This window comes from Amia ocellicauda, chromosome 18 (assembly GCF_036373705.1).
Source record: "Amia ocellicauda isolate fAmiCal2 chromosome 18, fAmiCal2.hap1, whole genome shotgun sequence".
Classification (NCBI taxonomy): Eukaryota; Metazoa; Chordata; class Actinopteri; order Amiiformes; family Amiidae; genus Amia; species Amia ocellicauda.
The window spans coordinates 2,302,792-2,326,766 of record NC_089867.1 but is presented as its reverse complement, the minus strand read 5'-3'; the positions used below and the strand labels follow the sequence as shown (position 1 = coordinate 2,326,766).

Sequence of the window (23,975 nt, the reverse complement as noted above, 5' to 3'; positions counted from 1 at the left end):
ATGCTGTTAACTAAGCAAAAGCTCAAAGCACATCAACGACATTTAATGTTTATCTCTGTCCCTCTCTCTCTCTCTCTCTCTATATATATATATATATATATATATATATATATATATATATATATATATATATATATATATATATATATATACATACACATAGTATATGTATACATTTAAAAATTCCCAAATTATTATATATTTTTATTTATTTAATTTATTTCAAGATTTAACCAATCTCTTTTGGATGGTATACAGTGATTTGGCTATAAATATATATATACTTCAATACATAATGCTTAGAATGTTGTATTGTATTCTATTTCTGTTGCTATAAAACTCTACTATATATACCATTAGCAAAATGTAAATTACTTAACATTCCCTGCTGAATGCGAGTCAACTTGAACACAGGCATCGGCGAAAACATATAAATAATCATAATTATTATTATTATAATCATCATCATCATTTCAGTTATAGTAGTAATGAATGTATATGTACTGGAGAGCAGTTTCTTAAAGGCACATGATAAGGGCTGTAGCGAAGGTTTGGTGCACTTTACCCAATGAAGTTTGAATCTTCCATATTGTTAATTTGCATAGTCAAATTATATTATTGCAAGATAACATTATTGTAGGCAATCCAAACTGCAGCTCACTGCTCATTATAAATTTCATTAACCCTTTAAATATTTCCTTTATTGTTCAATGTTATGTTGATCTACATAGTTAACAATGGTAAATAAATGGCAGAACAGAGTGATGTTAACAGGTCAAATAGAAAATAAATACAGATCTTCAACTATAGCAAAACGTTATAGGAGAGAAAGCTTTAACATTTGTGAAAAATACATTAAAACCAGTATCAGTGTGTATTATATAATAATTCTCATAATAAAACTGCTTTTATTACACAGGTTTGAATGCAATGAATATAATACTAATGTCATGTAAAATAGTTCAGAATGGCTTTGAATACACGGCCAGCGAACAAAACTTCAAACCTCCGAGAACAGCCCTACACATGGTACACACAGTGAAATGTCGTGATTGCCCAGTGCCATGAGATTACGTCTGCCAGAGCTTCCATTAACTTTACTATGTTACAATGTTCCATATTTAGTAAAAATATATAAATTCATTAATTTACCAAGAAATAATAATACCAAGAAATTTTCTGAAATTAATATAATACAGGTCCCTCAAATGTGTATGCTTTTAAAAATATAGATGTATATGTATTAATTAATTAATTAATATGTATGTAATACATACATATTGATAACCATGAAGTTATTAAAAAACTCTTTGTGGTCTAGGCATTCTTTCACACTTACAAGTAAAACAAAAACTTTTAAATGTGTGCAGAACTGTATTTAACAGGGACCTTTAAAAATCAAATTAAAATAATTAATATACCATACATTGGACTTGTATTGGACATTTTTCCCTTGTTAGATTGGGAATCTCAAGCACATCTGAATAGTTCAATAAACTAGTTCAGAACGTGCTTTAAAAATGGCAAGGTTAATAGGAGCTCTGTGTACTAAAATGAATAAAAGCTGGATTCTTACAGGAGGAAAAAAGCCAGAGAAATGGCTGAAAGGGTCTTGCTTGCTGACGGGTCGAACCAACAAGGTGCGTCTGTTCAGCTTGTCAGTGCAAGAGAGGAGCACCCCTCCAAACTTGCCCAGAGAGCGCTGACCTTCCTCTGGGCTGAGGTGATGAATTGGGGTGGGTAAGAGATTCAGAAAAAATAAAGCAATAAAAAGCAATAAGCTGGAAACTTACAAGAGATATGTTGATTTTTGCAAAAAAATAAGCACAGCTTAAAGCAGCTGCAAGAAACAACAGGTGAATGGCCTTATGCTGGGCTCTGCCTGCATTGGCCTGGCAGCAATCAGTTTGGCTTTTGTGTGATTGGGGCCCATAGGTGTGGCAGTTGATTATATATTAAACAGATTAAGACACAGCAGAGAGGGAAACAGAATAAGGCCATCCCAGAGGGCTCTGACAGATCCAGAGGCTCAGCAATGTCACAGGGTTTTCAACATGGGAGAGAAAGTTTAACATGACTTGATTAGATAATCTCGGCAATCGAAGCCACCTGAGAACCCAAGAAAATGAATGCAAGAACCGCAATAAGAATTCTTACTAAGTGATTATAGTTGAGCATGGTCATAAATGCCATTACAAATCAGGAAAGGTATTGTGTGTTTGCATTATCTGCATCAGTTCCTGCAAACATATTTCCCAGGCTCTCTCAGGTAAGTAGAAATGTATGACCCAGGTTTAGAGTGCAAGTGTCTTAAACGGCGTGTTCACTAGACAAAAGCCTCACCACTGGTTTTTCCTTGCACTGAAGAATCACTCCTTCAAAATGTCCTGTCTGCCAGCCTTCACCTGGCCTGGAAAACACAACGCCCAACTCATCTATTTCCTGCGGTCTAAGGAGACTTCAGGTCTTATTATGGTTTACATGATAAACTATAAAGAATCTTATATTTTTATAGATTTGAATAAAGCCTTTAATTTGTCTCGCTGTAACCCCCATTTCTAAAGACATTACAATGATTGTTGTTTCCAGCCACAATTCTGAAACCCAGTGGAACTCTCAGCTCAAGCAGTCTGGGGGAAAGTCTTATCTCAGGTGGGGTGCACCTGGCCTGCGGAGTAACTCAAGGAAATCTCGTTAAATGACAATGTTTTCAAACCTCAATAATGGACTCTATGATGATAATTGTGAAAAACTTCTTCAATAATATATATTTGTGTATTTTTTAAATGTCTGTCACAATACTATGGGATGACAAATTAACAACACAAGACAGTGCATCAATAGAATTTCTTTCCACATGGAGAAGAGAACATGTTTACATGCAATGCAATAAAGCTTGCTTATAGCTCTTCCCCCCAGCACCCTCGTCAAATAGTCAAATAGAGCTTCTCATTCATTTATTTCCTGCTGCATCTAGCATGTTCTCCTGCTACATGAAGACCTCCCATCCTTTTACAAAATGATTTTACCATTTGTGGAACAGCTGGAAGCCATCATATTTCATTTGTGTGAGCTGCTCTTTGGAGCAAATAAGGGTGAACTGTCACTAGACATATTTTCACATTGGTGTCTGATCTTTTTTCTTCTCTTTCTTTCTTTCTTATTCTTAGTACTGCAACTGCCAATGGGACACATTTTAAATAACTTTCACTGACTCACACATATATTGCAAATATTTATGTATTTATTATTTTTAAAGTGCCCACTTTTATTTTCCATTCGATTATAGAATGTTTTACATATGTGTTGTCTAATGACTACAGCCAGTGATTGACAAATATATGATGATGAGTGTAGGTATGGGGAGCCATATATTAATCAGAATTAATCTACTCTGTAGATAAACCTGAGCTTCTGAATAAAGAGGATTCAGAGGGACAAACTTCCCCCTTTTCTCATTATGTGTTTTTGTTCAGTACAGGTCAGCGTTAACTTTAACCCATGTTCTTCAAGTGGCTCCCAAGCATAGAACCTTGTATCTCCTTCAGATCCACAGACAAAGTTATAGCAAATGCAACTCAAGCCAGTGACTTGCTGATATCACGACACATCTTGCATGGTAGGTAAGGTGCCATTTTAACCCTTTGCAGGCTTATCATTTTGAACCTGTGAGGTGAAATTACATACAATTTTTTTTTTTAAATGTTCAGGCTGCCTCTAAAATGGTTATTGTAAAAGGCAGCTATGCAGCAGCATATGCCAGACTCCTCCATGTACAGTATATCTTGACTTTGTTCCAAGTTGTTTTTCCTCTGAAAAATCATAGTTTTAAAAGTAATTCTTCATTACATATTTCTTCAAACCCTGCATTCAAACTGCTTTTCCTAGTCACATGCTGCCTTCTACAACACCTGCCCTAGTTCTGCAGGCTAAGGTGTGTTTTTATCATCTCGCTTATGCACTCACTTATATACCCTCTATCTCTCCAGGGCTGAGTTTGTGATTTGCCTTTTACAGGTTATAAACACATTTATTCGGGTCAGAGACAAATCGGACGCACACTGGACTGGTAAGAACACATTTTTCACAATGTCCGAGTCTGACATCGTACTGCAAAGGGATTTTTCATTGTTCAACATAGGATTGTAAGGGGTTAAAAAGGTGAGCTATAAAGAACCAACACTGAATCATTGCTTGCAGTGGTAATAAAATAGTGAATATCCGAGTAAAAAAAGAATACAACTACAAGCTGAATTCCGAAAAAGTTGGGACAGTATGGAAAATGCAAAAAAACAAAAAGAGTAATTTGAAAATTCAGTTCACCCTGTACTATATTGAAAACACATTATTAACACATTATGTGATGTTTTACTTTGTGAATTTAATTTATTTTTGAAAATATACACTAATTTAAAATCTGACGACTGCAACACACTCCAAAAAAGTTGGGACAGTCGACTGTTTACCACTGTGTAACATCACCTTTTCTTTTAATAAAACTTATTAAGCGTTTGGGCACTGAAGACACCAGTTGGTTAAGTTTAGCAAGTGGAATTTTCCCTCATTCATCCATTATGCATTTCTTCAGCTGCACAACTGTACATGGCCTTTGTTGCATTATTTTGCGTTTCAAAATGCCCCAAATATTCTCAGTCAGAGACAGGTCAGGACCGCAGGCAGGCCATGCTAGCACCCGCACTCTGCTTACGCAACCATGCGTTTGTAATCCGGGCAGAATGTGGTTTGGCGTTGTCCTGCTGGAAAGTGCAGTGACATCCCTGGAAAAGACGACGTCTGGATGGCAGCATATGTTGCTCCAAAATGTGTACATATCTTTCTGCATTAACGATGCCCTCACAGATGTGCAAGTTACCCATGCCATGGGCACTGACACACCCCCATACCATGACAGACGCTGGTTTTTGGACCTGACACTGATAACAGCTTGGATGGTCCTTTTCCTCTTTGGCCCGGAGAACACGATGGCTGTTTTGTCCAAAAACTATTTGAAATGTTGACTCGTCGGACCACAAAACACGATTCCACTGTGCTACTGTCCATCTCAGATGAGACCGAGCCCAGAGAAGTCGGAAGCGCTTCTGGACATTGTTGATGTATGGCTTCTGATTTGCATAGTAAAGCCTTAACTTGCATCTCTGGATGCTGCGGCGAATGGTGTTGACTGACAAAGGTTTACCAAAGTATTCCCGAGCCCATGTCAGGATATCCATTAAAGACTCATGACGGTTTTTAAGACAGTGACTTCTGAGGGATCGGAGATCATGCGCATTCAGCCTCGGCCTTGACCTATACGCACCGAGATTTGACCGGATTCCTTGAATCTTTTAATTATATTGTGAACTGTAGAAGGTGAAATGCCCAAAATCCTACCAATTTGTCATTGGGGAATGTTGTTCTCAAAGTGTTGGATTATTCGCTGACGCATCTGTTTGGCAGATTGGCGAGCCTCGACCCATCCTTGCTCTTGAAGGACTAGGCCTTTTTTGGAGGCTCCTTATATACTATGATTACACGATTGCCTCACCTGTTTCACATCACCTACTTATTTCAACTTGTCACATCGCTATTATTCCTAAATTGCCCATCTCAACTTTTTTGGAACATGCTGCATGCATCAATTTCAAAATAAACGTTTACCTTAAAAAAACTATGCAGTTGATTAGGTAAAACATCAAATACCTTGTCTTTATACGTTTTTTGTTTAAATACAAGTCAAAGTACATTTACAAATCACTTCTCTTTGTTTTTATTAGCATTTTCCATACTGTCCCAGCTTTTTCAGAATTGGGGTTGTAGTTAAAGTGAACAGTGAAAGTGGGCAGTGTTGTCAAGACTAGCCCAAAATGACAAACCCAAAGTAAATCAATATATGTGGTGTTTCCACCCTCCACTCTCCCATGTGTTCACTGGGGTCACATTCTGAGAGGGTCTGCCCTGCTCCACCAATGGGATCGTTGGGATTCTGCAGATCTGTGTAGAACTATGGAAATCTGCGCTACAAGAACGTGACTTAGCAACAGTAGTGAAAAACAACAACATGTGCTTGCTCAGTGAAATGTTACTGACATAAATGCAGAACAATATAAGACAAGACTATGTAGATGGATTACTGTAATTTGCTGATTAGGTTCACTGGGTGATAAGAGGACCTGGGCTAGATCAGGAGATCAAGGATGCTTTTGATTCGTCAAACTTTCCTGTTCTAGTGGACAGGGCTGATGAGAAACAAAAATCATTCCACATTGTGGTAAGAAAAACTGAACAAGAAATTAATGCACACACCCTTAAATGTCTATATCCACGCTAACAACGTGAGATTTCACTTTGCATTGAGGTTTTAATTTAAATAATTGCTCCATGCTCACCTGCTTTTGTAGTGATCAATGTTGAAGCTTCCCACTTTACACTTGATCTTGGTGTAAACGTCTTGAACATCAACAGAGGCACTGAGATCTTCCAGTTCGCTGATCACACAGATCTCTGTGAGCAAAGAAAGGAAAGGCTGTAGTAATGAAATCCTAATAAAGGGTTAAAGAAAAAAGAAAGAAGACAAGTCCTCATGCCAGGAGCTTCCTAATCGGTTATATAAACCAGGCAATGCTTGAACAAAGTCACGCTATTAAATATTGTGATCAGCACTAATATTTGGGGGGGTGGGGAGTGATGTGATGTGTATGCTTTATTTCTAGATGGCTTTGAACATTCAGAAACAGCTCTATTCCGCATGTATACCACTAAGGTCACCTAGTTACAGCACATGTTCACAATAATATTGCATGAACATTTTATTCATTCATGGGGTCTGCATGGATCCTCAGACTTAAGTCATAATGATAATCAGGTTCCCGACTTAAATGAAATTCATTCAACAGTGACGTCATACTAAATATTACTGCACAAAGCTGTGTTTCTATGAGCCAGGGGCAGTTTGCAGATGAATGGTCAGGAAGCAAACTTCCTTTTTTCCTTCCTTCACAAATGATGTAACCTAACCCCTGCAGCCTTTTGATGACAGTATATGATTGCTGAAATAACTGACCTTGGAACTCAGTCAGGGCCATAAAATAAACCTTGTAAGTGTAAGTGAATTGCTATAATGAAATTTTCAGTTTTTCTTGCTAGTTTTTTTTGTTTTCAATATTCCTTAATAATACATATTATATTACGAAAAAGTAAGGTACCATTATTTATAAGGAGGTGGCATTTAAATATAAAACAAACAAACAGATTTCTATTATCTGAATGCACCACATAATTATGTTTATGTTGGGCTAAACAATAATAATGATATTAATAATAATAATAATAATAATAATAATAATAATAATAATAATAATAACAACTTTCAACTTACAATTTTAAATATATGTTGGGCATTATTTTCATAAATATCAAAACTGGCTATGCACTTCATTTATTATTGTCAATGACTTCATAAACTCATAAATACATTATTTTAATAGTGTTTAATCAGAGGTAAGTTACTTTTGAGTATAAACATCTCAATAACTCCTGCTGGTAACGCTGTATTTAACTAAAATAAAAGCACGCATACAGTGAATGCAGTGGCAAGTTAAGAGATGTTTGAATGAATCAATAAATAATCAAATGAAAAAGCATTTTCAAAAAGCTAAAAATGAATAAGGTTCTGTAACCAGCAGAAAATCTTAATGCAGTACTTCATTGCTACTGAAACAGTAATGATGTGCATAGTGGAGATCCCTACGTCATCGGATAGCTTCTCCTATAACCTGAGTATTTTAAAAGATTTCTAAATTGACCTCTTAGGAAAAAATGTATAAACTGGTTAAAATATAATTGCTGGTTTAATATTAATAAAAGAAAACGTCATCCAACTATGCACTGATGTGATTAATATGGGCTGTCTAACAGTGGATGATCCAGCACTTCACTTCACTGCACTTGAATCAAATAACTAGTTCCTGATACACTGTGCAGGCTCAATATTCGCTGGTCCATGTGGTGATATGTACATGTTTTGTTTTCTAAATGTTAATCTACATTATAAGCTAATCATTTATGTACTTATCAATTGCACTACAAATGTCATTGTGATTATTCCAGAAGAGATCTCCAGGGATTTGAAAGCCCATTTTAAGTAGAAAATATGAAAGTCAGTAAACAGTACAGCAACTAAAACTATTGGACAACATAAACACCTCATTTCAATACTGTACTGCTGTCCAAGACAATACATGACAATAATCACTGAAATGAAAAACAGAATAAAGCTGTTACACTGCGTTAGCTGAATTAAACTGGTATTTCATATTAGAGGATTCTTACACTGCAGTTTAAATATTTTCTTATATGTACTCGAATCAGCTCATCATGCTACAGCTATATTTCTAATACATTTTAACAGGAATGAGATATTGCATGGATAATTCTGTAATGCCTTCAACAATGCTGTAGTGGTAAATTTACCTAGCAACTCAGATGGCAAACATTATCATAAATCCTACGTAATTCCTATTTGAGATGCTCTTAAATCAAAACATATCTGTAAGTTCCTCACAATGTTACATTTTGAAGCACTTAAGCTCAATGATCTGGTTGGCAGATGCTAAATATTATATAAACCAATTAAAGGTAAAGCTTTGTTTTCAGCACTCTACTAAATCATTTTAGAAAAAGTCCCTTTAGGGAGATTTATTGCCACATTATTTATTTGCGTTCTTTTTTTTTTTAATAAAGCACAGATTCAAAGTGCTTGTTTTCCGCTAAACTACGTCGTTCAGCATGATAAGCCAGCACAGGGTGGCTCTGAAGGAATAACACAGTGACTTAATATGCAGGAGACTCATTACGCCTAAATCTACAAAGGGAAAATGAATTCTTACACAGTCATCATCCCAAGGTGCCTGTCTCATTTACTTAGATTTTCTACATCCAACTGCCTTTATTTAACCTGATTCCTATGGGATTAAATTAGAGAGCAGTGCTCTCGGCTGTACTTAAAGGCCCACAATTAATCCCTTGGCACTTCTACACTATTTCCTTTGATATGTTCCATTGGCAAGATTATGAACTTGAATTGCATGGAGAAAATGTTGAAGCAGCATAGAGAGCAATTGACCACTACCATGAACTAGTAATCAGCTGCCTTCTTCATCAGATGGCTCAGTGCAAGCATCTCTTACATAACATTCAGGCTTTTCCTTATGGCATGCCGTTCCCTTGGCTTGGGCTACCTAATAATATACTAATTTGAGTTAATAGAAAAAAGGTTTCTGCTATATGTTGTGTTACCGGTTCCCTTTGTGGCAGGATCTGGTGCGAACAGCTTCATTGTGACTTTTGGTAACATCCACTGCATCCACAGACTGACTCTGCCACTTGCTCCGCCAATATTGCTGGTCTTTTGCTCGAGGGTAACGGCGTCTGAGAAAGGGGAGTCATCCACGGTTTGCAAAGAATCCCCCTGTAAAACCAGGCAATTGTAGAGTTAGAAAAGTGGAATGTAGCTGTAAATGTGACCGGAAACTGCAGGACATTAATAAGGATTATTCCAAGAACTGCAATTTGCATAATTTATGTCTGATATGAATGAACCTAATTACAAACCAATGGGGAAATCTTAAAACAAAATATGTTGGAAGGTAGTAATATTATAGTAATCAATTAACATTTTAAAGCCCCAGAGAACCCATCTGAAGTGATGCCCTGAGAAAGAGCAGTTGAGCTGAGTTCTGTGTGACTGGATTCAACAGCTCAAAGTCATCCACTGATTACATGTTTAGTGGAAAGGCCCAGCCTCAGGGGTGGGTTGATCAAGAATTTTCTGTCAAAGAAAGACATTATACATGACTGAATGTTGTTCACTGTAATGTGTGTCTCAATGTATGTGATGTGATGTTGTAACCCTTTGTAATGTTGTGTACCATAGCTGTCAACATTGAGAGATGAAAGTAACAGAGACTTTGAAAGTGAGGGTGGGGGTGGTGGACTGAAAAACCACAACAAATCTCTGTGCATTACATTTATTGGTTGAAATTAAACTTGTACTGTCACTTGCACCTGGCTTCCCCCTGTGTTTTGCATCATCTCAAGGGTCATACAATCCAACATAGATATTGGACTGAAGTTTTGACATTTTGCTGTGAATATAATTTGTATGAAATACTGGAGATATACTGGATAAATTATACTACGCTGTCAAATTACACAATTCTCTTTTGAGATATGGGAGATTTGACAGATATGGTGCATATCCATTAATATATTACTTTGATAAAATATTTAAGTTATCTAGGGTAAAGGCAGTCAATTACTGATGATAAGAAGAAGAAGAATCAGGGGAAGTCAGTGTGTGGATGGCTGTTGAGAGGTCACACATAGTCTGGATGTTCAAGACTATAATGCGAAAGGTAATAAGCAGGGTGGACATAATAAGCAATGTATAATGAACATCTGATTGTGTACAAATTGGTGGTTCAGACAATATGTGTTAAAATTGCAAATGATAAGGGTACTCCTTGTCTCAAATTTGCTAACGTATGTTTATGTCCACTGTTAAACCACACAATTAAACACATTCTCAGTCGAACTTTGTGTCAATAATGACTTTAACCTTGGATCCAACAGCGTTTTCACCAGAGAAGCTGTTTTTATTTAGAGGCTTTGACTTCAGAAATGACAGCTTTTGAGCACATAAATCTGAACAAAACAAACTCCCACGACTCATTTTCCAGTGAACGGAAAGTGCAGGATGCTGAATAGCAAGCTCTTAGCTCATTACTGGGTTTGGCAGGAGTTCTTTTATGACAGCATTTCAGATTTTTTTCTCTTCAGGGATCTGTTTTCCAAATATAAATCAAATTGGCCAATAACGCAATAGTTGCAAACAAATATCATATTTTAGAACATATGGTGTTTATCCATAGGCTGTCGATAAACATGCTAATAACCATACATTGTGTCACCAAGGAAACCACATGTAGGACGTGAAGGACAGTGGTAACATGGTAATCCACCTTTCCCTTTCAAACCCTTTGCAGGTATCTGAGGGCTAAGAAAAAGCAATCTTTTTATTAAAAGGTTAAGAAAGAATACATAGATGAGAAGACAGCTTGCAGTTCCTACACTGCACTTTCAATTATTGTGCACCCTCACTCTTTATACATCTGTCACTGTTAAGAGGGGCTTCCACCTTCACTTTTTTTCAGATCTGTGCTGAAAAGGCATGTGTTATTGTGTCTTTATCTCAAACCCCATTAACTTACTATTACCAATATGATATGTGTTATCCTAACTGTTACTTTCTTTCCAATCTGTACCCATCTCTCTGATTCTATCCTTATATTCAGAACTTTTCAGCTTTAGCTATTTTTCATTCGTATGCTTTTGTTTTAACTTCCTTTCAGTTGTGTCCTACACCCATAGCTAAGTTCAAGGACTTTGTTAGTGTCTGGCTTAAACTAGGTTAATGATTTTCTTTTTTCTAATTGCTCCACAGTAGTTTAACTGCCCTATGCTAATATGAGGTTGTCAAGGCTTTGAGATGCTACTTGCTAAGAAAAGGATATCCATTATATAAAACAGATTGACTATTAAGTGATTAAGCAAACTGTTTCAAGCATAATTGTAAACTAAAAGAAGTTGAGGAATAAGAGCTAGGTAAATGTAATGTGTGAAGAATGGGAAAAAGATTTAAAAGACTGGCAAGATCATTTTATTTATGTTTTATACCTATATATATATATATATATATCTATATGGGCTTGGGTAGTTCTATAAAATAGTACTAAAATACAAATAAAAGCCCCAAAGTGAAATCATGAATATAAATCACAAAGTTCCTCTCAAACTGTTTCAAATGTCACATTAAAAAATGCTCCAGTAAATCTTGTTTTGCCAACAACATCTTTCAGAATTGGAAAATCAACAGTAGCAATTACAAAAATAGTTTTCTTACATATACAGTTATATATATGTTGGTGATTTGAACTGCAGTCTAAATGAAAAAACTCTCACACAGACTTTTGCAACATACGAGTTGTGATTCAACAGGTTTGACATCAACCCTCAAACGAACGTAACCCTCTGTGATGATTGAATTATTAGTCTTGGGATACTGAGACAAGAATATATAAGTTAAAAAAAAAACTTAAAAAAAACTAATAAAGTGTAGTTTAATTGTGCCTGTCACTCTGCTTCTCCTGCTACCTCTGAGGATCCTCAAACTGCCTGTTCCAGATCCTGAGATGACCCCAGCTCAGCTTCTTTCCCACACCTACTCTCACCAACTCAAGTACACAGTCTAAATCCTTCATCCAATGCTGTAATCTGACAAAAAGGCAGCGTTTATTTTCTTTGCAGTGTTTGTCTTCGCTCATCAGAGAGAAGCAAACACACCACGGCTTGTAGGCTGGGAAGTGCCAGAGAGCAGGGGGATAAGGGTGTTTTGGCCATGCTGCTGCAAAGTCTTATCAAAACAGTTCCTGCATTCTTGTTCAATCACTGAGCTTCCCCATGGACTAAACACTTCTACTTGCTGTTTGCACTTAAGTAAACACTGACAAGTGGGCTGTCATAGCCTGCACTACCTATGACTGTTACTACTGTGACTCAGGGGTGGTAAAAATGATTAAGTGTTTGTGCTTGTCAGTACCATAGGCTCCACTATACTGGCTGCCTGTCTGGGGTCAGATACCAACCACTGTTGCTACCTAAAAGCAGAAAACCACAGCTTGGTAAATGCAAAGAAAGAAAAAAGAAAGGTAATATGTGAACCATACATTACAATCTATGTTTGCATTTACTTTATGTTCACTACATGTAAAAGTTAGAGAAGGTTTTATTACTATCCTATTTTTTTTGTATAACTTACAAGTCAATGCAAGTGTCCCCTGAGTGGGGGGCAGTCTCACCTCAGTGGGGGAGCCGAAGTCAGCAGAGGGGCTGCAGGTGCTCGTGTCAGGGAGCGCAGTGCCAGCGCTGCTCCGCACAGGGGAGGAAGGGGCAGCCCCCATGGGCGGTTCAGGAAAGCCTGAGGCCTGGCGCAGGATGCCTCTCTTCTGGATCCTGCTCCACGTTGTACTCCAGCTATGAAACAGCTCGTACAGCAACTGGACCTGCACACAGAAACACACACATACCGCTTAAACTAAACCCAGTTTCATGCCAATAGCTGAAAGCAGTTTTATATATAGAGATTTGTAAAGGGATACCTGTGGTCACCCATAGATATACTTGCACTTTGCTCAAAGGGTTATTTGTCAACTCTAATGCTTAACAATAACAAAAAAACAAACATGTTTATATGCCAATAGTAAAAGTCAAGTGCAGGATAATTGAGTGAAGTATAGTCATGTCCAACATGTGAACAACCAGATCGAAAATATGATGCAAACAAAATTCGTTTTTAATCTTCAATGGCCACAAAAGACTACAGGATTCTAGGAATTTGGTGGTGGTGACTCAAGTTTCATGAGCATTTAAATAGTACAATCCGGCCTGTAGGCACACATTTACATACATTAATCAAGAAAGCTTATCCATTATATGTAATAATCACATAAAATCTGAGTACATCCAAAAAAGCACTGGAGCACAACACATTTTTCTTGTTCATAATGGCATTAAGATCCTCCATGGCAGTCATTGCTGCAAGACTGCTGGATACTTAACTCTCACTATTCAATTATCTTCAGTAATAACTTCTATTACAATGTGATTTGTAAAACAGTATTCCATTTTCATTGCAATTAAAATGACTATATATAAGGTTTTGGAAAATTCAGGTTCCTTCAATGTTTCAAACAATTGTACGGACATCATTAATAATGTGTTTTTTTTTTGTTTTGTTTTTTTGTTTTTGTATCACCGATAGTATATTGTAATCCCATAATCTATTACCTTGATTTAACTTGGCTGATTTACTGAAACATAATATGAACTCTTTCTTTCTGGAATCAGTGAATATTTACATACTAGTGGATCAGTGAAAATTATGTTGTATTTTAAATCTCTAGGGGATACATCATTATTCACCTAAAGTAGGCTAATAATTTACATATATGTATGTGTGTGTATGTGTAAATGCTCATGTTATCTGCTTACTTTCACAATTTCCTCTTTGTACGGAAACTTAAAGAAAAGCGAGCAAAGTTCAGCCTCAGGGCTTGTGATTTTTCAGCCTATGCATACATGCTTTAATTTGAATGAATGTAAAAAATAAAATAAAAATAACAGCTAAGCAATAAACGCAGTTTTTAACTTGCCAGTTTCACAAATAATATATAATAAAAATATGAAACGCAATAATAAATCTGAAGTTTTATTATACTTATTTATGCAGAACCTTTAGGGGGGAAAAAAAGTGTTTTACTGTGAGCTAATTTCTGGATGTAAAACAGCCTATGTGGTCCAACTTCTTTGTCTCCCATGACATTTCACTTCAGAACTAAAAAGGGTAATGCAGTGCTGCTAACAGTGCTGGATGGCTTTGGTCAGAATATACGAAACTGTTCCATAAATAAACATAAATCAAAGAAAAAGTGTGACAATACATTACCATATACTGTTTTAAACAAGTCCAAGAATAAATGCTAACAAATATTCGACAGAGCTGACAGCTGCTTGCCATACTGAAGCTGCCACAGCGAAATAAAAAGCTCATATTTATAAACGTTTCAGCCTCCGGATACGTCAGGCGTATGAAGCTTGTTTTTTTTAAGTGGGCAGCACAGATGCAGAATCTGTTCTGCCCGTCTAGGGATTCGGAAACCTGCACACACTGCCTGGGAGTCAGTTTCATAATTTCTGGTAACAAGTGTGTTTATATATAGTTGATCCCATATTGCATTAGCAAAGAAGAAAAAGTGACTTTCAAAGAGTTAGGGAATTATGCACACATTTCAACGTGCTGTTTGACCACTATGTACAGGCATAGGCGTAGGTTTAGGTGGGGACTATTGAATGTTCTCTCAACATCCCCCCAATGTAGAGAGAACAGTCAATAGTCCCCCCCAATAACGTGTGCCCGGCTCCATAGGCGTATTGAAGTGAGTCCCCCAATTCGGAAACCAGACCTACACCACTGTGTACAGGACACTTGGCCCCCTGTTGCTCCCATGTTTTAATAAAATGAGCAGTCTTGAAAAAAAAAAAATGTTTGTCAGCTTTTTAAATCAATAGGTTATAATGCTTATTGCGTTTTCCTTATAATCCATAACTACGTTTTTTAGGTACCTCTCTTGAGCTCTTTATTTTACACATTAATAAAAAGCCGTTCTTCATCTTCTGTTTTGTTGTTACTGTGATTTATGGTGCCACTTAGCTCTTATGTTGCTTACTATAAGTGATGTCCCTCCACTTCAGACTTCACTTGGCTAATATAAATAAAAGAACTATGACTTAAACATGTGCTGTTAAAAAGGAATACCACAGCGTCCAGAACAAAAACAAAAAAACACTTTGGTTCAGTTCAATGAATGCCATTTACACAAAACATAATAATTGATACAAGTGAAATACAATAATTTAAATCTTATATACTATAGTTTGTTGGTGCTTCATCAATTGTGAATTCACCACCTTGGATTACAAACACTTCTATGTTTTGTATTCTATCCAATATGTGACTCCATTAGGCAGACTTGGTGCAGGTTTCTGACCAGAAGCCCAGGACAGAAAGGATCTGGTTGGCCAAAACTGGGAGCCAACTTATTAGGATCATTTCATGGGATGGCTTTATGTCCCACTTGAAGAGATGTATTATTATATTATTATATCATCATTATATCATAAATGTATTGGTAACTTCAGTTAATATAAGTTTATTCAGTTTATTTGGTCATCCAGTTTATTAAGGCTTTTTTACGTTTTTTTTTTATATACTAAAAAGTTTATGTAGTTTTGTTTTCATTCAACAGGACCATAGAGATCGTGTTGTGCTGCTTCCAAGGTGGTCTGGGTAAATCTTGAGGAGATGAGGTAATCATCTTTTTTTTCATTCTTGTTTTTAATTTTACTCCCACTAAAGAAAAGTATCCATCAGTCACACTCCGCGGGTCAAGACAGCTTTATTAATTCCGTAAAGGCACTTGCTGTTCTTGACTTTGCCGTTGGTAATGGTAGGGGGGTCTTTAAATCACAGTTGATTTTAATTTGGAGCCCTTGGATAGTTAGGCAGCAATAACTCAAACTATTTTATTTCTGCACTATGCGTATGAACATGACTACCACTGAAAGATCAAAAAAAAAAAAAAAAAGATTTGGCACTTCAGTAGGTCTCTCATACACTCCAGAATTTCACCTACTTGGGTGTTCTCAGTGTGCACTGCACAAGCAGTTACCAGCACCAGAAGAAATGACTGGTGGTCCCAGTTCCTCTGTGTGTGTATGATGAAGACGCACAGACCTTGTGAACCCCAGTGAATGACAGGACTCGGCTCCTCGCACACAGTCTGATGCTTTTTCCTTCTGCTGAGAAAGAGGCCTGCTGCCTTGGTGCTGGTGGCACTTTCTGCAACTGTGCTGCACTTACATCCCCAAATACATTCCCACAAATAGTTTGATAATTAGAAGAAGGTCTTGGAATAGTGTGAGGTCTCTTTTGTTCTAGGCTTTGGCAACACTTCTTAAACTCTGTGGTGCAGTCTAATTGTTATTAGCTTAACCAACTTCTGTTCAAAATTAGCGGCAAATTTACGATTCTAAAGTTTGCAGAATTGGACTCCCAGTTGTCGATCCAAGAGTTAATCAAACAAGTTGCTCAGCTGATGACAGCAGTTGTTAAACATGTAATGAAAAGACTGAATTTCTAATAATCATAAAATAAATAATATTAATACAAATTAAATAGTATTATTTTTACAAAACCAATAATAATAATAATAATAATAATGTTCCTTCTGCTTTGGGAAAGATTTAATAACAAATAAAGATCAAAACCTTCAAATCTTTCCCTACTCAAGCAAAGTAATTTAATAATAGCAGAGTTATGTCCAGCTGAGTATGACCTAGGTTATTTCCTCATAAAATTACCTCAAAGAGGAGAATCCACTGTAAAACTTACAAAAAAAAAATATTTCAACCAGTGCAAACTTAATTAAAGGGTAAAACACTAATATTGTTAATATTGTTTTATGTCCACAACATAAACAAAATGACGTAATGCATTTCAGAGGCCAATGTAAACCCAGCGCATTATTCATATTTTCCATCTTTATTCAGGTATCACAGACTCAAATTCTGATGCATTGAGACAGCCTGTCTCAGCCAAGGGAATTACGCATGTGAACATTTTCAAAACTGTGTTCCAGAACAGTGTGGGAACAGTCCCTTTCAATGTCAGTTAGAGTGTTTTCATCCAAAAAGCAGTTAGGAAGATGCCAGTGTTTGTTAAGTGTGTTTGCCTGAACACTGGGCTGCAAGCTGCTCTGTGCGTCTCATTCCTCTCACAAATCCAAACAGTTTCATTTGGTTTCCAACCTTCAAACACGCATGGGCTGACATAACAATGTTTTCCAAAACAAATGGCCCAGTCTACATTCTATTTAACTTTTGCTGACCTTAATTGTAAGTGCTGCTTTTGAAACATCTTCTAACGCTTACAATTAAAGGGCAACAAAATGACTGATTTACCCAACTGGCTCTCTGAGCAGATCTCACCAAAATGTCTGCAAAGGGAAATGTGAATTGCAAAAGTTAATCTCCCCATGTGGATACACCTGCATCTTCTTCACACATAGTGAAACTAACCAGTGGAAGATTTCAAACTATCCGTGTGAAACCAGGGGGTTTAGTTCACCTTGGCTAATAACTCAATGGGCAGTCAAATCAGCACTGACTGATCTTCACAATGTAACCCTTACTACCAACTAATATAAATCAAGAATTTCCTGTGGATTCTCAGCCAAGGTCTGGAGCTCAGCCAAATCAGAATTCAAACTGGAATTAACCTGACTGCTTAATTAGTTCAGCTTAAACACTGAACAAAGCACATACATACAATTCTCAGGGAATTAGGACACACAGAAATACAATTAATGGGGAAAACAGAAGTTCATAAATGCCTCCATCCGCCTCATTAGGCTTTGGGTTCCTATAAACAGGGTCATAGAGCAATGCCATGTTGGCGGCAGCTCCACCCAGGGGGCACAGTCTGTTACTGCCTGAAACATTTCAATGAACTGCACACCTGCAACTGATTCAGCAACATTAGCCGCATCTTAGGCTACAGTGAGTAGACTTAAGGAACAGAACATTTGAGATCACATCAAAGGAAATCTGAGTCCAATCCTCTATTCTGAAGGATTGAGTCTTAGGGAGCTGTACAAGCAGGGGGAAAAGGAAAAGGAAGGATAGGATTATTTAAGAATGAAAATTAAAGTTAATGTGGTAATTTAAAAGGACATTCTTCTGCTTCCTGTCCACCGTTTTTTCTTTTTCTTTGAAACTGTACAATAACCACAAGTCCTTTTTTAAGAATGCATGTATTCGCAATTTAAAAACATATATTTTTAAGAAACATTAGCAAAATAATATTTTGAGTATAAAAGTATTAAAAGTTAAAGTATAAACATTATATTTCCATTGTAGCTCAAGTGGGACCTTCCAGATTTTACTGACCCCTCATTCATATATTGTACATATTTTTATAGAAGATTGACATTTTTGCAGTGATCATAACAGCTGCTCACATTACTAGTCCCATGAAGATTATGGCAAACCCACTGGAGATCTGAGAATCTGCAGAGATATACTTTTACAAGGACTACGGTTGGAGTCATTGTAGTAGGGATAGTAATAGTTGTAGTAATAGAGCTTACAGTAATAGCAGTATTGATTATTATTGATGTTGCAGCTGGTGTTGGTTTCAGACCTCACCTGCTGGTTAGAGCACTTTATATGCAGTGACTCCAGGTCCACATGGAGACAGACGATGAAGGAGTGTCTGGCATCAGGTGCTGAGGCCTGCAGCTTGTGTGAGGTGACAGCCAGAGTGGAGGTGCAGCCCATGGGCTCCAGCAGACTGAAGGAGCGCTGCTGTCCCAGGAGCGTGTACACACTGAACTGGCCCACGCTCACTGTCCATGGAAATGCATCGCCTGGAAGTACAAAATATAGAGGACATTCCCGACTGCTGTGTCTGACTGAAACTGAAAGATTTCTACCAGCCTGCATTACTTTGAAACACTCTTCCCACACTCAGTTCAGTGCAGCGAGAGACTTTCTGTGCACAGAATATATGTCCCTGTACTACTTTTCTCTTTGATTCAGAACATTAAACAAGAGCAAGGAAGTGGGTTTCATATTGAAAAATACATTATAAAAATCATGGGTTGTACATTTTTACTACAATGTTGACAGCTGTCTGATGTAACTGGTTTTTTATTTGCATGTCCAACTCTGATGTCATTACAAATTTTTATTTTATATAGTACTTACTACATTGTCATTTTTCTTCGTTGAGAAGTGTAGTATAAGACATTTGTGTGCGCAGTGCTTAAGTCAGGTGTATCAACCAAACAGACTATATACAGTTGTTTCTTTTTCTTAACGTAATGCAGCATACCCTTAAGAACATATCTACACATTCATTGTTTATGATCTGTCAAGTAGACCCCATTTTGAGAAAAGAGAAAAAATCCACAATTGCATTACTTTGTGTCTTTCTTCCCTTTTTAAAAGATATTAACTAAAAGCATATTAATTTGTGTCCGCCTATGTAATATATCTACAGTGAGGGAAAAAAGTATTTGATCCCCGCTGATTTTGTATGTTTGCCCACTGACAAAGAAATGATCAGTCTATAATTTTAATGGTAGGTGTATTTTAACAGTGAGAGACAGAAAAACAACAACAAAAAAACAGAAAAACGCATTTCAAAAAAGTTTTAAATTGATTTGCATGTTAATGAGTGAAATAATTATTTGATCCCCTATCAATCAGCAAGATTTTTGGCTCCCAGGTGTCTTTTATACAGGTAACGAGCTGAGATTAGGAGCACTCTCTTAAAGGGAGTGCTCCTAATCTCAGCTCGTTACCTGTATAAAAGACACCTGTCCACAGAAGCAATCAATCAATCAGATTCCAAACTCTCCACCATGGCCAAGACCAAAGAGCTGTCCAAGGATGTCCAAGATTGTAGACCTACACAAGGCTGGAATGGGCTACAAGACCATCGCCAAGCAGCTTGGTGAGAAGGTGACAACAGTTGGTGCGATTATTCGCAAATGGAAGAAACATAAAATAACTGTCAGTCTCCCTCGGTCTGGGGCTCTATGCAAGATCTCACCTCGTGGAGTTTCAATGATCATGAGAACGGTGAGGAATCAGCCCAGAACTACACGGGAGGATCTTGTTAATGATCTCAAGGCAGCTGGGACCATGTGCTTTCTTGAGCAGGGGGACCTTGCGGGCGCAGCAGGATTTCAGTCCTTCACGGCGTAGTGAGTTACCAATTGTTTTCTTGGTGACTATGTACAGGCCTGTCTGAAGTTTGCCAATGAACATCTGAATGATTCAGAGGAGAACTGGGTGAAAGTGTTGTGGTCAGATGAGACCAAAATCGAGCTCTTTGGCATCAACTCAACTCGCCGTGGGAGGAGGAGGAGAAATGCTGCCTATGACCCCAAGAACACCATCCCCACCGTCAAACATGGAGGTGGAAACATTATGCTTTGGGGGTGTTTTTCTGCTAAGGGGACAGGACAACTGCACTGCATCAAAGGGACGATGGACGGGGCCATGTACCGTCAAATCTTGGGTGAGAACCTCCTTCCCTCAGCCAGGGCATTGAAAATGGGTCGTGGATGGGTATTCCAGCATGACAATGACCCAAAACACACAGCCAATGCAACAAAGGAGTGGCTCAAGAAGAAGCACATTAAGGTCCTGGAGTGGCCTAGTCAGTCTCCAGACCTCAATCCCATAGAAAATCTGTGGAGGGAGCTGAAGGTTCGAGTTGCCAAATGTCAGCCTCGAAACCTTAATGACTTGGAGAGGATCTGCAAAGAGGAGTGGAACAAAATCCCTCCTGAGATGTGTGCAAACCTGGTGGCCAACTACAAGAAACGTCTGACATCTGTGATTGCCAACAAGGGTTTTGCCACCAAGTACTAAGTCGAAGGGGTCAAATACTTATTTCCCTCATTAACATGCAAATCAATTTATAACTTTTTTGAAATGTGTTTTTTCTGGATTTTGTTGTTGTTTTTCTGTCTCTCACTGTTAAAATACACCTACCATTAAAATTATAGACTGATCATTTCTTTGTCAGTGGGCAAACATACAAAATCAGCGGGGATCAAATACTTTTTTCCCTCACTGTAGATATATTACATAGGCGGACACAAATTAATATGCTTTTAGTTAATATCTTTTAAAAAGGGAAGAAAGACACAAAGTAATGCAATTGTGGATTTTTTCTCTTTTCTCAAAATGGGGTCTACTTGACAGATCATAAACAATGAATGTGTAGATATGTTCTTAAGGGTATGCTGCATTACGTTAAGAAAAAGAAACAATAGACACTATTTCTAATTCTAAAAATATCTTATTTCTTTACATTTAATGTTTTTCCATCAGCAGCATCATATGAATTTTGTTATTATTTAAATAATGTTTAATCTGTTAAACCTTGAAATACTTGGGTACAGTTCTTAGGGTTTAGAACTGCACATTTAGTACTGCAGTTCTTCCAAATGCTCTATTTTATTAAAATAACACCAATTACATGTTTTTAATTAAACTTTGTTATTTCTAGTTAATGGTACCATTTGTTATTTTACACATTGCTAATTTAAAAACACTTCAAATAATGTACAAAAAACCTAAATTGTTGTATGTCGAGGGAATATGGAAGTGTTATAGTCCCTGTGGTACTTTGTCATTGTGCTTTGAATATATGCTACATCACAGTCTATATTGCAACAGCAGTCCAAGTAGTTTATGGAGTACATAAATCAACTACTATATTGAATTAATATGTCCTTGACTGTAATTAATAGCAATATAACCAATTATATGAGCTTGACAGTTACTTTAAAATCTACTGTTAAGATATCTAAAACATAAAGTCTGGCAATTAGTATAGCTTTGATTTTTTCCTGTTACTTTTAACAAATTGTCAGACTGACATCAGCATTTCCAAAGTGAGTAAAATATAGCATTGGCAAAATCTGTTTTTTGTCTTGACTGTTGATACAGCCAAGAAAAACAGAGATAATTAATTATAAGATAAGACCTTCTAAAAGCACAAACATTAAATATCCCCAAAGGATTTGGGTCTGATTAAGATTAACTCATCTGAAATTTGAGTGTAACCCAAAGCACATAATTATTATTTTAATATTTTAACTTGCAGGTTCAGTGATAAACACCAAATGCCATGTAAAGATCATATATAGGTTTTTACTGTATGAAATTAACTAAAAATACTTTTTTAATTAATACATAATTAAAACCTCTAAATATAATGATTAGGTCCCCAGTGAGAATAGATATTACACAAAAGCATTGTATCACACATGTAATAAAACTTACCTTCTTCAAGAACTGGTCTGGATACAACAAATGGAATTTCCTGAAGTGGCTCCATGTACTTATGGCCAGCACTCATAACGCTTATTTGGGGAAGGCACACAACTAGGGTCCCAGGCATGCTGGCCTGATTGTGGTACCAGCTTCGCACAGTCCCAGGAATGTCACCAGACACTATGGTGCTGGGTGAAGGCAGGCTGTCATTAGGGAAAAACACACAACAGGATTGCAGCTCCAACTAGAAAACAAAAACAGTAGAAAATAATTAATATACATTCATTATTTAATGCCATGAATTAAAAGATTTCAGTAACATGTTACTCAAATACATTCTTGCTCATTTTGTAAAGAAAATTCAGGCACTACAATATTAAGTTAATATACAAGACCAAATGCATATGTTTAAAATGCATTGCTCTTATATGTGGTAAGTTGCCCTAGATAAGGATATCTTGTAATAAACAAATAATAATACAAAATAATACAGATCCATCTATGACTGCTTGATCTGAAATCAACATTACATTTACATAGAAAACTGATTAAGTAACTTGCTACTCTGATTTACTAATACTTTAACTTTAGAAAACTATTTTTGAGCAGGCAGTCAATTTGAAAAATGTTCTGGAGCAATTCCAGGAATTCAACTACAAATGATGCAGGTCTCTGGAATGGACTTATTGAGCTGCACAGTACCTATGTATGAGTGGTGGCTAGAACAAATCATTTAAACAACTTCAAAGCTGTCAAAATATATCACTAAATTGAGGAAAAGGCAATAAAAAGGGAACAATAACCATTCTGATGCCAAGGTGCACCTAGGATGGAGATATTTTGAATCAGTAGGGTGAATTGGAAGTTGCATATTCAGAACCAGCTAAATATTTGGTATAGTCGTAGATATGCTAACAACTGATAGAAGCATGAGTTCATGTATAAACCCTTTAAAACAGAAAGAAAAACAATGCTGTACCCTATCTGCATTTAATAAGCCTTTACAGTAATTACTGGGCCTCTGACAGTAACTGGAGTACCCACACAGTAGTAACAGAGTAAGATACAGTTCTATGATGTTGCAGTTCTCCACGTTTTCATCATTGTGAAAACAGGATATATCATTACATGCTTGTCTCACATGGTTTCCTTTTTTCATTACTCTTCAAAGTGGTTTTTGAAATATGAATACTTTCACACACTGACACTTATGGCTTGACTATTTTAAAGAGAGGCACGCACGGAAACCTTTGACTATGTGCTTCTGCACGTCCTTATACAGATTAAGCTTGTACATACACAAAGTTTTCATTTTTAAACTTGAACAAGCACATGCTTTGGCTTCCATAGTAGAGGATTTAAAATTGCTTAATTAGTTAAAATACTGAAAATGAAAAGAAGGGAGTAGAATACAAAAATACCACATTTACGGGAATCCTGAATCC

The 23,975-nt window shown here is 36.8% G+C and overlaps 1 protein-coding gene across 2 annotated transcripts in view; it reads right to left on the bottom strand.

Moving 5' to 3' along the window:
* vps13b (vacuolar protein sorting 13 homolog B) overlaps positions 1-23,975 on the bottom strand; it is a 353,373-nt gene that overhangs the window by 143,997 nt on the left and 185,401 nt on the right. Inside the window, exons 23-28 of one of the 2 annotated variants that reach the window (XM_066691052.1) lie at positions 22,540-22,774; positions 18,880-19,100; positions 12,915-13,118; positions 9,295-9,466; positions 6,387-6,501; positions 2,344-2,410 (exon numbers count right to left, since the gene is read on the bottom strand). In XM_066691052.1, coding sequence (XP_066547149.1) covers positions 2,344-2,410; positions 6,387-6,501; positions 9,295-9,466; positions 12,915-13,118; positions 18,880-19,100; positions 22,540-22,774 — 1,014 coding nt within the window. Of the gene's footprint in view, positions 1-1,576; positions 1,719-2,343; positions 2,411-6,386; positions 6,502-9,294; positions 9,467-12,914; positions 13,119-18,879; positions 19,101-22,539; positions 22,775-23,975 lie in introns of both variants that reach the window. The other variant, XM_066691051.1, reaches the window with a different exon arrangement.